Raw genomic sequence first — 12,428 nt, 5'->3', positions numbered from 1 at the left:
GTGCCTCAGTTACCTCATCTGTAAAAATGGGGAATAAGACTGTGAGCCCCATCTGGGACAGGGACTGTGTCCAACCTGTCTTCTAGACTGTGAGCCTGTTGTTGGGTAGGGATTCTCTCTATGTGTTGCTGAATTATACTTTCCAAGTGCTTAGTACGGTGCTTTGCACACAGTAAGCACTCAATAAATATGATTGAATAAGTGAATCAGTGAATTATCTACCCCCAGTGCTTTCTACAGTGCCTGGCACAGAAGCTTCACCAATACCAGTTTTTTAAAAAAGGACTTAAGTGCTGTGGAGTTGAGGGTGGGGAAAATGCCAAATGCCCAGAGGCACAGATGACGCAGAAGGGAGAGGGAGAGATATAATAATAATAATAATAATGATAATGATGGCATTTGTTGAGTGCTTACTATGTGCCAAGCTGTTCTAAGCCCTGAAGGGATACAAGCTAATCAGGTTGTCTCACGAGGGGCTCACAGTCTTAATCCCCACTTTAGATGAGGTAACTGAGGTCCAGAGAAGTGAAGTGACTTGCCCAAAGTCACATAGCTGACAAGTGGCGGAGCCGGGATTAGAACCCATTACCTCTGACTCCAAAGCCCGTGCTTTTTCCACTGAGCCACGCTGCTGCTCGATATGTGCAGAACAATTTTTTTTCTTTATAAAAGGGATCCAGGCAGCAGAGAGAAGTGTGGACTGGAGGGGGGAGAGGCTGAAGGCAGAGAGGTCAGTGAACATTTAATAGGTGTGTCTACTACTATTACAGCTATGGCATGAGAAGCAGCCAGGCGTAGTGGATAGAGCCCGGGCCTAGGAGTAAGAAGGTCATGGGTTCTAACCAGCTCCGCCACTTGTCTGCTGTGTGAACTCGGGCAAGTCACTTCACTTCTCTGGGCCTCACTTACCTCAGCCGTAAAATGAGGATCGAGACGGTGAGCCCCATGTGGGACAGGGACTGTGTCCAACCTGATTTGCTTGCATCCACCCCAGCGCTTAGTACAGTGCCTAGCACATAGTAAGTGCTTTAAATGCCATTAGCACTGCTATTACTATTAGTACTCCTAATGATAATAATAATAACTGTGGTATTTGTTAAGTGCTTATTATGTGCCAGGCACTGTACTAAGCACTGGGGTCGATACAAATTAAATGGGTTGGACCCAGTCCTCGTTCCATGTGGGGCTCACAGTCTCGATCCCCATTTAAAGATGAAGGAACTGAGGCACAGAGAAGAGAAGTGACTTGCCCAAGCCCACACAGCAGACAGGTGACAGGGCCAGGATTAGAACCCAAGGTATGTTGGGGAGAGCCCAGGGGAAAGGGGCAGCCAGGGCCAGATGCAAGGCAGGGCTGGGAGGAGACAGAAGCAGGAGCGGATCGGGGTTTGTGGTTCATTGACCATTGGGTGGTCAGTGGCAGGACATTTGGCACGTCAGTGTTTGTCCATGAAAGGTTTGATTATTTGTTACAGGGTATATGTGTGTGTGAGAGAGAGATAGAGAGAAAGAGAGAGAGAACAAGAAAGACTGAGTGAATAAAGACCCCACTTCTGGACCAGACAGCAGGGAACTAAATGCGTTGAACGCTTCCCTTTTACACTAAAGGCTATTAGGTCTGAAAATGCTGTATCTACGAAACATCTCTGAGGCAATAAACAGTAATAAATGCCGTGAATCTAAGACAGACTAGTGATAATGTAAAAGGAATATGTCAGATTCTGTGGAAAGTAATATTCTTCGGCAAGAACTATGGGAAGCAGGCGAGCCTTTCTGTCACTGCCTGTCTACCCTCGCCTCTACCCACCTCAACCATCTACCCATTTCTCTCTGTCTCTATCTCGTGGGTGGCCTCTCTGCCACCAGTGGCGATGACTCAGAGACGGGAGTTAAGTCGTAGACCCCAGAGATGTAAGGTAATGAGTCCATTAGGAAGCATCTAATTTTGGGAGGTCGTCTTAAATCCAGATTGTCTTGGTTTGAAGCAAAACAGCAGCTGGTGCGGTTTCATAGCTGTTAATTGTTCATGTGTTTCTGAGAATCCAAGACCAGTAAAGGAGCTCATTTCTCCCTGTTATAAACTCGATGGCTTAATCTCTTAGTGCAAAATTAGAGAAAGTGCAACTCCTGGGGAAATTCCATTTTCCTTTTGCTACAGCTTTGCTGAACCTAGTTCTTAGGAGGAAAGGAAGGATCTGGGTGAGAAAGTCCCCATGGGATTAGTGGAAAAGGAGCCATTTCAGAAGGAAAATAAAATACCTCATCTACCCTGTATGAAGTCAGGGGAATCCGTCTTGGTTTCACTTGGATTTCTCTGCCTCTCTCTGAACATTTGGCTCCAAAAATAGATTTGCTTTTTTAAAGAAGAAAACACAAAGTAATTTGAGCTGTAGCCAATGCTCTTCCTCCTCTTCCCTTTCCATCCCCCATCACTTCCCCCTGCCAATTTTTCCCACTTTCTGAATTTTAGTCATCTGTTCCTCAATCTTTTGTAGCTGGGTAAGAGAAGGAAGAGGAAGAAGTGAAGGTGGAGAAGGTGGTGAGAGGAAGATGGTGAGAAGTTGCAAAGAGGAGACTTGCCTGCTGAGTGACCTTGGGCAAGTCACTTAACTCCTCTGGGCTTCAGTTTCCTCCTCTTCAAAATAGGATTTCCCTCTTAGGCTGTGAGCCCCATGTGGAACAGAGACTGTGTCCAATCTAATTAACTTGTATCTACCTCAGCCCTTAGAACAGAGCTTAACAATTAGTCCTTAACAAATATCATATAAAAGGAGATGGAGGAGAAGTTGGAAGAAGAGGAGAAGGACGAAGAGGTGGAAGAAGAGAAGATGGTGAGGAGGTGGGGAGGAGGAGAAGTAGGAGGAAGAGGAGGAGGAGGAGAAGTTGGAAGAAGAAGAAGAGGAGAAGGTGGTGAGGAGGTGGTGAGGAGGTGGAGAGGAGAAGGAGGAGCTGGAGAAAGAGGAGGTGGAGGTGGAGGAAGAGGAGGAGGAGGAAGAAGAGAAGAAGGTGGTGAGAAGAAGATAAGATGAGGATGGGGAGGAGGAGAAGGAAGAAGAGGGAAGGAGAAGGAAGAGGAGGGAAGGAGAAGGAAGAGGAGTGGAGAAGGAGGAGGAGATGCTTCAGTTCAGCCCAATACAATTCATGTGTTGATGTTCTTTGCACAGACAAAGCAAAACACTTTGCAGATAAAGCTAAGCAATCCCTGGATAATCGGAGTCAGACAGGCAGAGTAAGCAGGCTCTGGGTGAGCAGACACATAGGATTCGAGGCACTGGTAGAGACTCGGAAAAGAAAGGAGATCCCCAAATGTTAAATCTTAGGGTTTGGGGTTGATCTGCCAGCCGGTAACATGTATTTTGTGACAGCTTGGCTTCGGCAGCTACAAACCAATTGACCAGTCCCGCAGGGAGACATCATTGCCTCTGAGCAGCAGCCTGTAGTCTACGGGTGGGCCAGCTGCTTGGAGGCCATTTGCCCTAGAGGCGGCCAGCTTGATGCGGGGCTGGGGAGAGACAGGGTCCGGGTTTGGCAGGAAGATGCATTCTTCTCAATTTGAAGTTCAACCTTAGAGATTTTCCTCATGAGTTGTAGCCTTGTTAGGGGAATCGAGAAGGGGCGGTTGATACTGAAGGAAAACACTTGAGAATGAAGTTTAATTTAGGGAAAGACTGTCTTGCCAAGGGGCCAGTGGGCTCATGGCAATCCAGCCACAGAATAACAGCAGTTACCCTTGTCTTATGCTGCTAAGTCATCTTCGACCCTTAGTGACTCCAAAGACACATCTCTCCCAGGACACCCCACCTCCATGTGCAGTCATTCTGGTAGCGTATCCATAGAGTTTTCTTGGTAAAAATCCGGAAGTGGTTTACTATTTCCCCCTTCCGTGCGGTAAACTTGAGTCTCCACCCTCGACTTTCTCCTATGCCACTGCTGCCCAGCACAGGTGAGTTTTGACTTGTAGCACATTGCCTTCCACTCACTAGCAACTACCCAAGCTAGGAATAGAATGGGTAGGCCTTCCTCCCACAGCAGAGACTGGTAGAGTACTGGAAACTCTCCAGGTGCGGTCCTCAGAGGGGGTCAACTTCTCAGTTAATTATATTTATTGAGCGCTTACTGTGTACAGAGCACTGTACTAAGTGATTGGGAAGGTAGAGTATAAATATATAACAGACACATTCCCTGCCCATAATGAGTTTACAATCGGAAGCAGGAGGCAGACATTAATCTAAGCAAATAAAATTACAGATATGTACATAAATGCTGTGGGTCTGGGAGAGGGGATGAATAAAGGGAGCAAGTCAGGGTGATGCAGAAGGGAGTGGGAGAGGAGGAAATAATAATAATAATAATAATGTTGGTATTTGTTAAGCGCTTACTATGTGCCGAGCACTGTTCTAAGCACTGGGGTAGACACAGGGGAATCAGGTTGTCCCACTTGGGGCTCACAGTCTTCATCCCCATTTTACAGATGAGGTAACTGAGGCACTGAGAAGTGAAGTGACTTGCCCACAGTCACACAGCTGGCAAGTGGCCGAGCTGGGATTCGAACCCATGACCTCTGACTCCAAAGCCCGTGCTCTTTCCACTGAGCCACGTTGCCTTGTCAAGGAGAGTTTAGTCAAGGAAGACCTCTTGGAGGAGATTGGCCTTCAACAAGACTTTGAAGGTGGGGAGAGTAATTGTCTGGTGGATATGAAGAGGAAAGAAGTTACAGGCCAGATACAGGACATGGGTTAGAGATTGACAGTGAGATAGATGAGATTGAACAGCAGCAAGAGAGCACGCTGAACCAGTGGCTTTCCAGGACAGAGAACTCACCCCTCCTGGAGCTAATGGTTCAAACAGATTGGCCTCCAGAAACAATTCTTTGCTTCGCCCAAAGGGGGAAACTTCCTCAAGCACGCCATCATCAGAACAAAGGATCACTCAGAAAATGTTCCCGCTTGCTGCCATCAAAAGAAGGAGGAACTAGGGTTGTTCTCACCATAAGAGGGAGGAATTTCCTCCAAAAAGAGAGTTTCTGCCAACCAGCATCAAAAAAAAAAAGAGGAATTTGCTCCTCATGCAGGACTGTTTGGTGACTGGGAACTAAGGGGAGGAGTTGGGAGTGCTTAGAAACTTTGAAGTTCCTTAGGATTTAAAATGCCTAAGGCTTTGCTGCAAAGGTGTGCATCTACCAGATTATGCCGAATTAGGGGCGCCCTAATCCGAGGACACATTGTGAACCAGAATCTTGGTGAGTGGTCCCTTCAGCAGTAGCTGACAAGTAGGATGTTTGCCCGTTACCTAAGGAAATAGACTGTGTAGTGACCACAGTGGGTTTGTCACTCGGTGATGTGACTGGGTTGGTCTTGTCACTCAGGGTAGTGACTGGCAATAGTTGCCATCCATGGAAGGGTCATGAGCAACCCACAGAACCAAACACGATGGGACTCTAAAATGGTATCCCAGGCTTCTTGGGGCTAAAGCTATCACCCCTAAGCTTTGGGGAGACACAGTCAATGTGTGACTCCACACAACTGCCTTTATTATTTTTATTTTTTATGCTTTTATTAAGGATTTACTGGTGCCAGGCACATTATCTAAACGGTGGTGTAGATACAAGCTAATTGGTTTGGACACAGTCCATGTCCCACATGGGGCTCACAGTGGGACATTTTACAGATGAGGTAACCGAGGCACAGACAAATGAAGTGACCTCTCTAAGGTCACACAGCAGACAAGTGGTGAGGCTGGGATTAGACTCCTGGGTCTGTGCTCTATCCCCTAGGTAACATGTTTCCCTGGATGTCTTGGGCTAAATGGGCAAGTTGCAGCAGTAAGAATCCCAGGTCCAGAGAGTGTGGCCCTGCTCTCTCCACTCCCTTGCCACTTGCCAGTTCTGACATAGGTAGACCAGCACCGCCAGAATTTGAGAATGATGATGACCGCTAAACTGTAAGCTTCTTGAGGGCAGAGATCGTGTCTGCTAACTCCAGAAATGGACTGACAGGAAACAAAATTGACAGATGCCCAACAGGAAATGGAATTGACTGCCCAAGCTGGTAGAATAGTGGTCTGGGCAGCGACCACCGAAATCCCCCCGGCCCTTCCCACTTAGGTCTTTTCCGGAAGGCTCACCCCTCTCCCACCGTCCACCCCCAGACCTGGCCGATGCTGACTTGCTGCCCGCCTCTGTCTCTGTATCTCCATCTCTCCGTGTCTCTGCATCTCTGTGTCTACCTCTGGCCGGCCGGCTGACTGGCTCGCCCCGGCAGAACGTGTACTACACGAGCGGCCAGCAGATCCACGTGGGCGTCCTGAGCCCCACGATCGACGACGACGACAACAGGTGCCTGGTGGACGTGAACAGCCGGCCGCGGCTCATCGAGTGCAGCTACGCCAAAGCCAAGAGGATGAAGCTGCACTGGCAGTTTTCTCAGGTAACAGCGCTGGGGAGGCCAGTGGCAGATCCATCTACATCACACTGTTCACCCTCCCACCACACAGCTAACCTTCCCACCACACTGTTAATCTTCCCACCACATGGCTAACCCTGCCACCACACTGTTAAGAATAATAATTATGATAATTGTTAAGTGCTTACTATGTGCCAAGCCCTGTTGTAGATTCAAGCAAATCAGGTAGGACTTAGTCCCTGTCCCACATGGGACTCACACTCTCATCCCCATTTTACAGATGAGATAACTGAGGCCCAGAGAAGTGAAGTGACTTGCCCAAGATCATACAGCAGACTTGTGGCAGAGCTGGGATTAGAACCCAGGTCCTTCTGATTCCCAGGCCCGTGCTCTATCCACTAAGCCATGCTGCTCCTTCCCAGAAGTAACCCACAGTACTGTCAACCCTCCCACCACATGTTTATCCCTCCCATCACACGGTGCCCTCTCCGACCACCCTGTTCCCCCACCCGCCCACAGTAACCTTCCCCACCCAAGGTCACTTATCTCACGAGGCTGCAGTGGGCTGGAAGCCTCCTCGGGAGCACTCTAGCCCCTCGGGGGACCAGCACTGCCCTGCACTATGGCACTGACCCCATTGCAAGACACCATCGGTCTGCCTCCTAGGAGTGGATGCAACATTGAGGTGTCATCTCGTCCATCCCTCTGCCTCTGGGCAGTTTCACACCCCAACCACCCGAGTCGAGTTGGGTCAGTCCAGTGTGCGCTGGAGGGGGAAGAGGTAGAATGTGGGACTCCTCCTCCTCCTCTTCCTCTCGAGACCCCATCCAAAGGCCCCACCCCAGTTTTGCAGGAAGGGTATAGGGAGGGATTTCCCTGCTATTTTGTCCTTCTGGTGAATTAAGAGGCAGAACCCTGAGCAAGGGTTGTCAGAGTGCTTGGGCTACCAGGGACCGTACGGCTGCTGCTGAGCCATCGTCTTGGAGCGCAGAATTCTCTGCCACATCTGCTTGCAGGCCGCAGGCTACTTGAAGACTAATGAGATGAACCGAGCATTGCTGAGATGAATGGATATGCCTGGTGTCAGGGCTGTTCACATCTAATCCAGCGAAAGAATTCATTTGGGGGAGCAGGTTGGGAAGCCGGCTGAATCACGGGGCTGCTTGGCTCTTGCTCGGGTTCGAAGGCGCCCTTGGGGTCCGGAAACTAACACTTACACAAGCACACAACAAAGGCACACACACACAGATATACATCCTCCCAAACACACACAGGATGCCAGAAACACCACCCTCATGAAGAGGCATGCCTGTTGTAGAGGAGCAGCATAGCCTATTGGATAGAGCGTGGCCCTGGGAGTCAGAGACCTGGGTTCTAATTCTACCTCCACCAATTGTCAGCTGTGTGACCTTGGGCGACTCACTTCATTTCTCTGTGCCTCAGTTTTCTCATCTGTAAAATGGGGATTAAGACTATGAGCCCCACGTGGGACAGGGACTGTGTCCAACCTGATTGGCTTGTGTCTACCCCAATGCTTAGTTCAGTTCTTGGCACCTAGCAAGCACTTAACAAGGTAGCAGATTCAAGTTCTGGGCAACCTGTGGCCCCAGGGTTGCCGGAGAACCAGTCAGGAGCCTCTGTGTGCCATCTTGGATTAAGTTTAAAGCTGGCTGCTTGGGTGAGTACAATATAACAGAGTTGGTAGACATGTTCCCTGCCCACAGTGAGTTTACAGTCTAGAGGGAGTTTCAGACATTGATATAAATGAATAAATTACGGCTACGTACATAAGTACTGGGGGCTGAGGGGGCGGTGAAAAAGGTGAGTGAATCCAAGAGCAAGGGCTACACAGAAGGGAGTGGGAGAAGAGGAAAGGAGGACTTAGTCAGGGAAGACCCCTTGGAGGAGATGTGCCTTCAATAAGGTTTTGAAGTTGGGGGCTGTTTTTAGGGAGTAGGTGAAATCAGCAGTGTTTTTAGGTTCACACAAGCACACACACACACACACACACACACACACACACACACACGCTACAGATAGCGGTTTCTGCGGTATCGCTTCTAACAGCCAATATGTGTAATTCCACCCAAATGAACCTCCACGCCCTTCAAAGTGTGGGAGAGTCAAGCTCATTAACTCAGACAAAAGCCCATTATAAGTAAAAATTAATCACATAACTTCGGCTTCCGGATGAAATGGCATTTAATCCCCTTTCATGTTCTGTGCCATATCTCTTCGGCTCAGTGTTCATTACCCTAGCAGCGAGATTTTTCACCTTCTGGACCTAGATGTCTGTCTTCCAGATATTGTAGCATAACTCTAATTAAAACCTCTCGTTCCATTGGCCAGCCAGTTGGCCGTTGATCATTCCACTGACGTGAACTGTTTAGAAACATTTTTTAAATCTTGAAGTGTTTAAGATTCTTAGTTTAGAAAGCCAGTGAGATTTCTCTTGGTATTAAATGTGGAAGTGGGCGAGATTTGTGCACAAAGAAAATAACCTAATTATGAAGCATCTGAAATTCCACTGCCCGCCTTCAGCGAACAGGGGAGAGCTCTTTAGTGATTTCAGTCTTGTTCTTGGACTGGTTTTCTAATAAAAGATTTTAATTTGCCCAAATTACACGAGGACCTTGCTAACGAGAAAGTTTTTCATATGAATGTTGCCGTAAAAGGAATTGTTCAAGAGTGATTTTCCAACTGTCCAACTGCACACAATGGCTTGGCAGAGTGTTTCCCATTGCATGTGTAAATTCCTCAGAGAGTTTTCCAGGGGAAATTTACTAACTCCCCAGAGAGATCCCCATTACCTGCACTGGCTTCTCAGAGAGGTCCCCATTGCGTACAGTATTTCCCTGGAACGGTCCCAATTATATGCACCAATTCTCCAAGGGGCCCCATTCCATGCACCAATTCCTTGGAATGATCCCATTGCATGTTCTAATTCCCTGGAAAACCCCCATTGCTTGCGCTAATTCCCCAGGGAGATCCCCATTGGATGCTCTGATTCCCCAGAGTGGTCACACTAGCCTCCATTTAAGCTTCAGAGTCATCACAGGAGGAGAGAGAGAGTGATTTTATCCCCACTTTACAGGTGAGGAAATCGAGACACAGAGAAGTGAAGTGACTCACCCAAGTTCACACAACCAGGCATGTGTCAGAGTTGGGATTGGAATCCAGCTCGTCTGACTCCCAGGCCCACACTCTATTATTCAGTCAATTTACTGAGGGCTTACTGTGTGCTTAGCACTGTACTAAGAGCTTGGAAGAGTACAATATAACAATATCCATCAGACCACGCTGCTTCTCCCTTTCCATGGGAAGCTTTGCAGCTGGAGACCCCAACAGACTGCAGAGGTGTTTGGATAAATGCATGGATGAGGGAGCGATCCATGGCAGGGCACTGGAAGTAAAGTTAGGGATGCAAAGGGGAAGATTAGGGGTGTTGGATGTCCAGCCCCATCCCCTGATGGTGGATGTCCACACCCACCCCCATCCCAAGTTTCCTCCCATCTTGAGAAGCAGCCTGGCGTAGTGGATAGAGCACAGGCCCGGGAGTCATGGGTTCTGATTCCAGTTCTGCCACTTGCCTGCTGTGTGACCTTGAGCAAGTTACTTAACTTCTCTGTGCCTCAGTTCCCTCACCTGTCCCCATCCCCCATGGGGTTCATAGTCTAAGTAAGAGGGAGAACAGGAGGACTGGGGCACAGAGGAAGTGAGGTGAGTTGCCTAAGGTCACCAGCAGACAAGTGGCGGAGCCAGGATTAGAACCCAGGTCCTTCTGACTCTAAGGCCTGAGCTCTACCCACCAGGCCACAAGCATCTGGCTGGTTGCTTCTAGAAACCCAGAAGTCGTCATAGCTTAGAACCTCGGTCCCCACCAGCCCCTCCTCGGCCCACCCCAATTCAGGATACTCTCGACCATCGTGTCTTCCAGGGAGGCCCGATCCAGAACCGGAAGTCCAAGCGTTGCCTGGAGCTCCAGGAGAACCCGGAGAATGAGTTTGGTTTCCAGCTGGTGCTCCAGAAGTGCTCGGGGCAGCGCTGGTCGGTCACCAACGTGCTGAGCAGCTCGGCGGCCTGAAGGCGGCGGGCATGGGCGGCTGCGGGCCTGGCTACCGTGTAGCTGGCGGGCGGAGCAGGGGCCCGTGGAACTGGACCATTCTCACCATTAGGGGAAGGGCGGGGGCGGGCCCAGGCCCGAATCGAGTTTTTCTTTCCGCTTCGATTTCCATGGAGTTTGTAGATGGGCGCTGCCCGCCAGGTGATGGGGTAATAGCCTAAAATATTTTGCAATGTACATAAGGAACGGACGGAAGCTATTTATAACTGACAATAAATTCTATTGATTTAACCAGTAGTGTCCGGGGGGCAGAGGGCAACTTACACGCTGATGGTTGCCTGGTCCACCACACGTCCGTGGATCGTCCCTTCACTTAATTCAATCGTATTTATTGAGCGCTTACTGTGTGCTAAGCGCTGTACTAAAGCGCTAAAAGTATCCTGGTCCCAGGCCTCTATAGGGGTCTCCAGGGCCACCTCATTTCTGGCTTAGAGCCCAAGGTCAGCCTTTCTTTTTGTTTTTCTTTCAATGGTGTTATGAAGGGCTTATTCTGTGTCAAGCATTGTTCTAAGCAATGGGATAGTCACATGTTAATCAGATGGACCACAGTGTCCATCCCACAGGGGGTTCATAGCCGAAGAAGGAGGGAGAGCCGGGATTAGAACCCACTATTTATTGAGCCCCTACTGTGGGTAGAATACTGTACTAAACACTCGGGTCAGTACAATAGTTATATCCTGGCAGCAACACAAACAGCCACCTGTGAAGAAGCTCCCTGTATGCTCTTTGGCTCTAGGAAGCCCATTCCTCAAGCTCGCCAGCAGAAGGGATTGGGTCCTTGATTCAATTTCATATTTAGACAGCACAGATCTTAAGAACACAAGGTCAGGACTCAAGGACGCTGGGACACTGTACACAATGCATAAGTGAACATTCTTGGCCCGTAAAAACGCCAAGATTGGTTCAGTGAAAACAAAAATTGAGCCAAACAGCTGCTGGGGATTGGGCATAATCAGCAAGAATGGGCAAATGACAAGAACTGTGCCGCAAAATGGTAACCTGCCAGGCCACTATTAGAGATAAAGGAGAGGCTGAAGCAGCAGCGTGGCTTAGTGGATAGAGCACAGGCCTGGGAGTTAGAAGGAGCCGGGTTCTAATCCCTGCTTCACCAGTTACTTGTCTGCTGTGTGACGTGGGGCAAGTCACGTCATTTCTCTGTGTCTCGGTTACCTCATCTGTAAAATGGGGATGAAGACTGGGAGCCCCATGTGGGACATGGACTGTGTCCAACCTAATTAGCTGATTAGCAAATACCATAAGAAAATAAAAAAGTGAGAGTTGGGAAGAGCTGAGGAGCTGCTGGCAGGAACTGATCACCGAGACAGTGAGAAGATAATAATAAATGTGATATTTGTTAAGAATTTACTACAAGGACCTGAGTTCTAATCCCAGCTCTGCCGCTTGTCTGCTGTGTAACCTGGGAAAGTAACTTCACTTCTCTGTGCCTCAGTTACTTCATTTGTAAAATGAGGATTAAGACTGTGCACCCCATGTGAGACAGGAGCTGTGTCCAACCTGATGTGCTATCCTATCACTTAGTACAGTTCCTTGCACATAGTAAGCGCTTAACAAATACCACAATTATTATTATCATTATTATTATTCACCAAAAACTGTACTAAGCACTGGAGTAGATACAAGATAATCAGGTTTTACACAGTCTATCTCCCACTTGGGGCTTGCTGTATAAGAAGGAGGAGGTGGGGAAAGGAGGAGGAGGGGAAGAGTGGAGGGAAGAGGGGAAAGGGGTGAAAGAGGAGGAGGAAGGAAAAAGGGGAGGGAGGGAGGAAGGAAGGTGGTGAAAGATCCAATGTGGTTCACTGGGCTGGACTTGGGAGAGAGAACTGGTGGGGCTGGGAGGCTGTCTTTGGGCAACAACCTGCCCACCCAGCCTCCAGGAGTTC

At 48.9% G+C, this 12,428-nt stretch overlaps 1 protein-coding gene across 2 annotated transcripts in view; it reads left to right on the top strand.

Moving 5' to 3' along the window:
• GALNT18 (polypeptide N-acetylgalactosaminyltransferase 18) overlaps nt 1-10,755 on the top strand; it is a 199,987-nt gene extending 189,232 nt beyond the window's left edge. For both annotated transcript variants that reach the window (XM_029061515.1, XM_029061514.2), the window contains 2 exons: nt 6,261-6,425; nt 10,339-10,755. In XM_029061515.1, coding sequence (XP_028917348.1) covers nt 6,261-6,425; nt 10,339-10,485 — 312 coding nt within the window. In that variant the 3' untranslated portion in view covers nt 10,486-10,755. The remainder of the gene's footprint in view (nt 1-6,260; nt 6,426-10,338) is intronic.
• Nucleotides 10,756-12,428: the final 1,673 nt, after the last annotated feature.

The sequence above is a fragment of the Ornithorhynchus anatinus genome, chromosome 3 (genome assembly GCF_004115215.2).
Source record: "Ornithorhynchus anatinus isolate Pmale09 chromosome 3, mOrnAna1.pri.v4, whole genome shotgun sequence".
Lineage (NCBI taxonomy): Eukaryota > Metazoa > Chordata > Mammalia > Monotremata > Ornithorhynchidae > Ornithorhynchus > Ornithorhynchus anatinus.
This window is presented reverse-complemented; position numbering and strand designations above follow the sequence as displayed.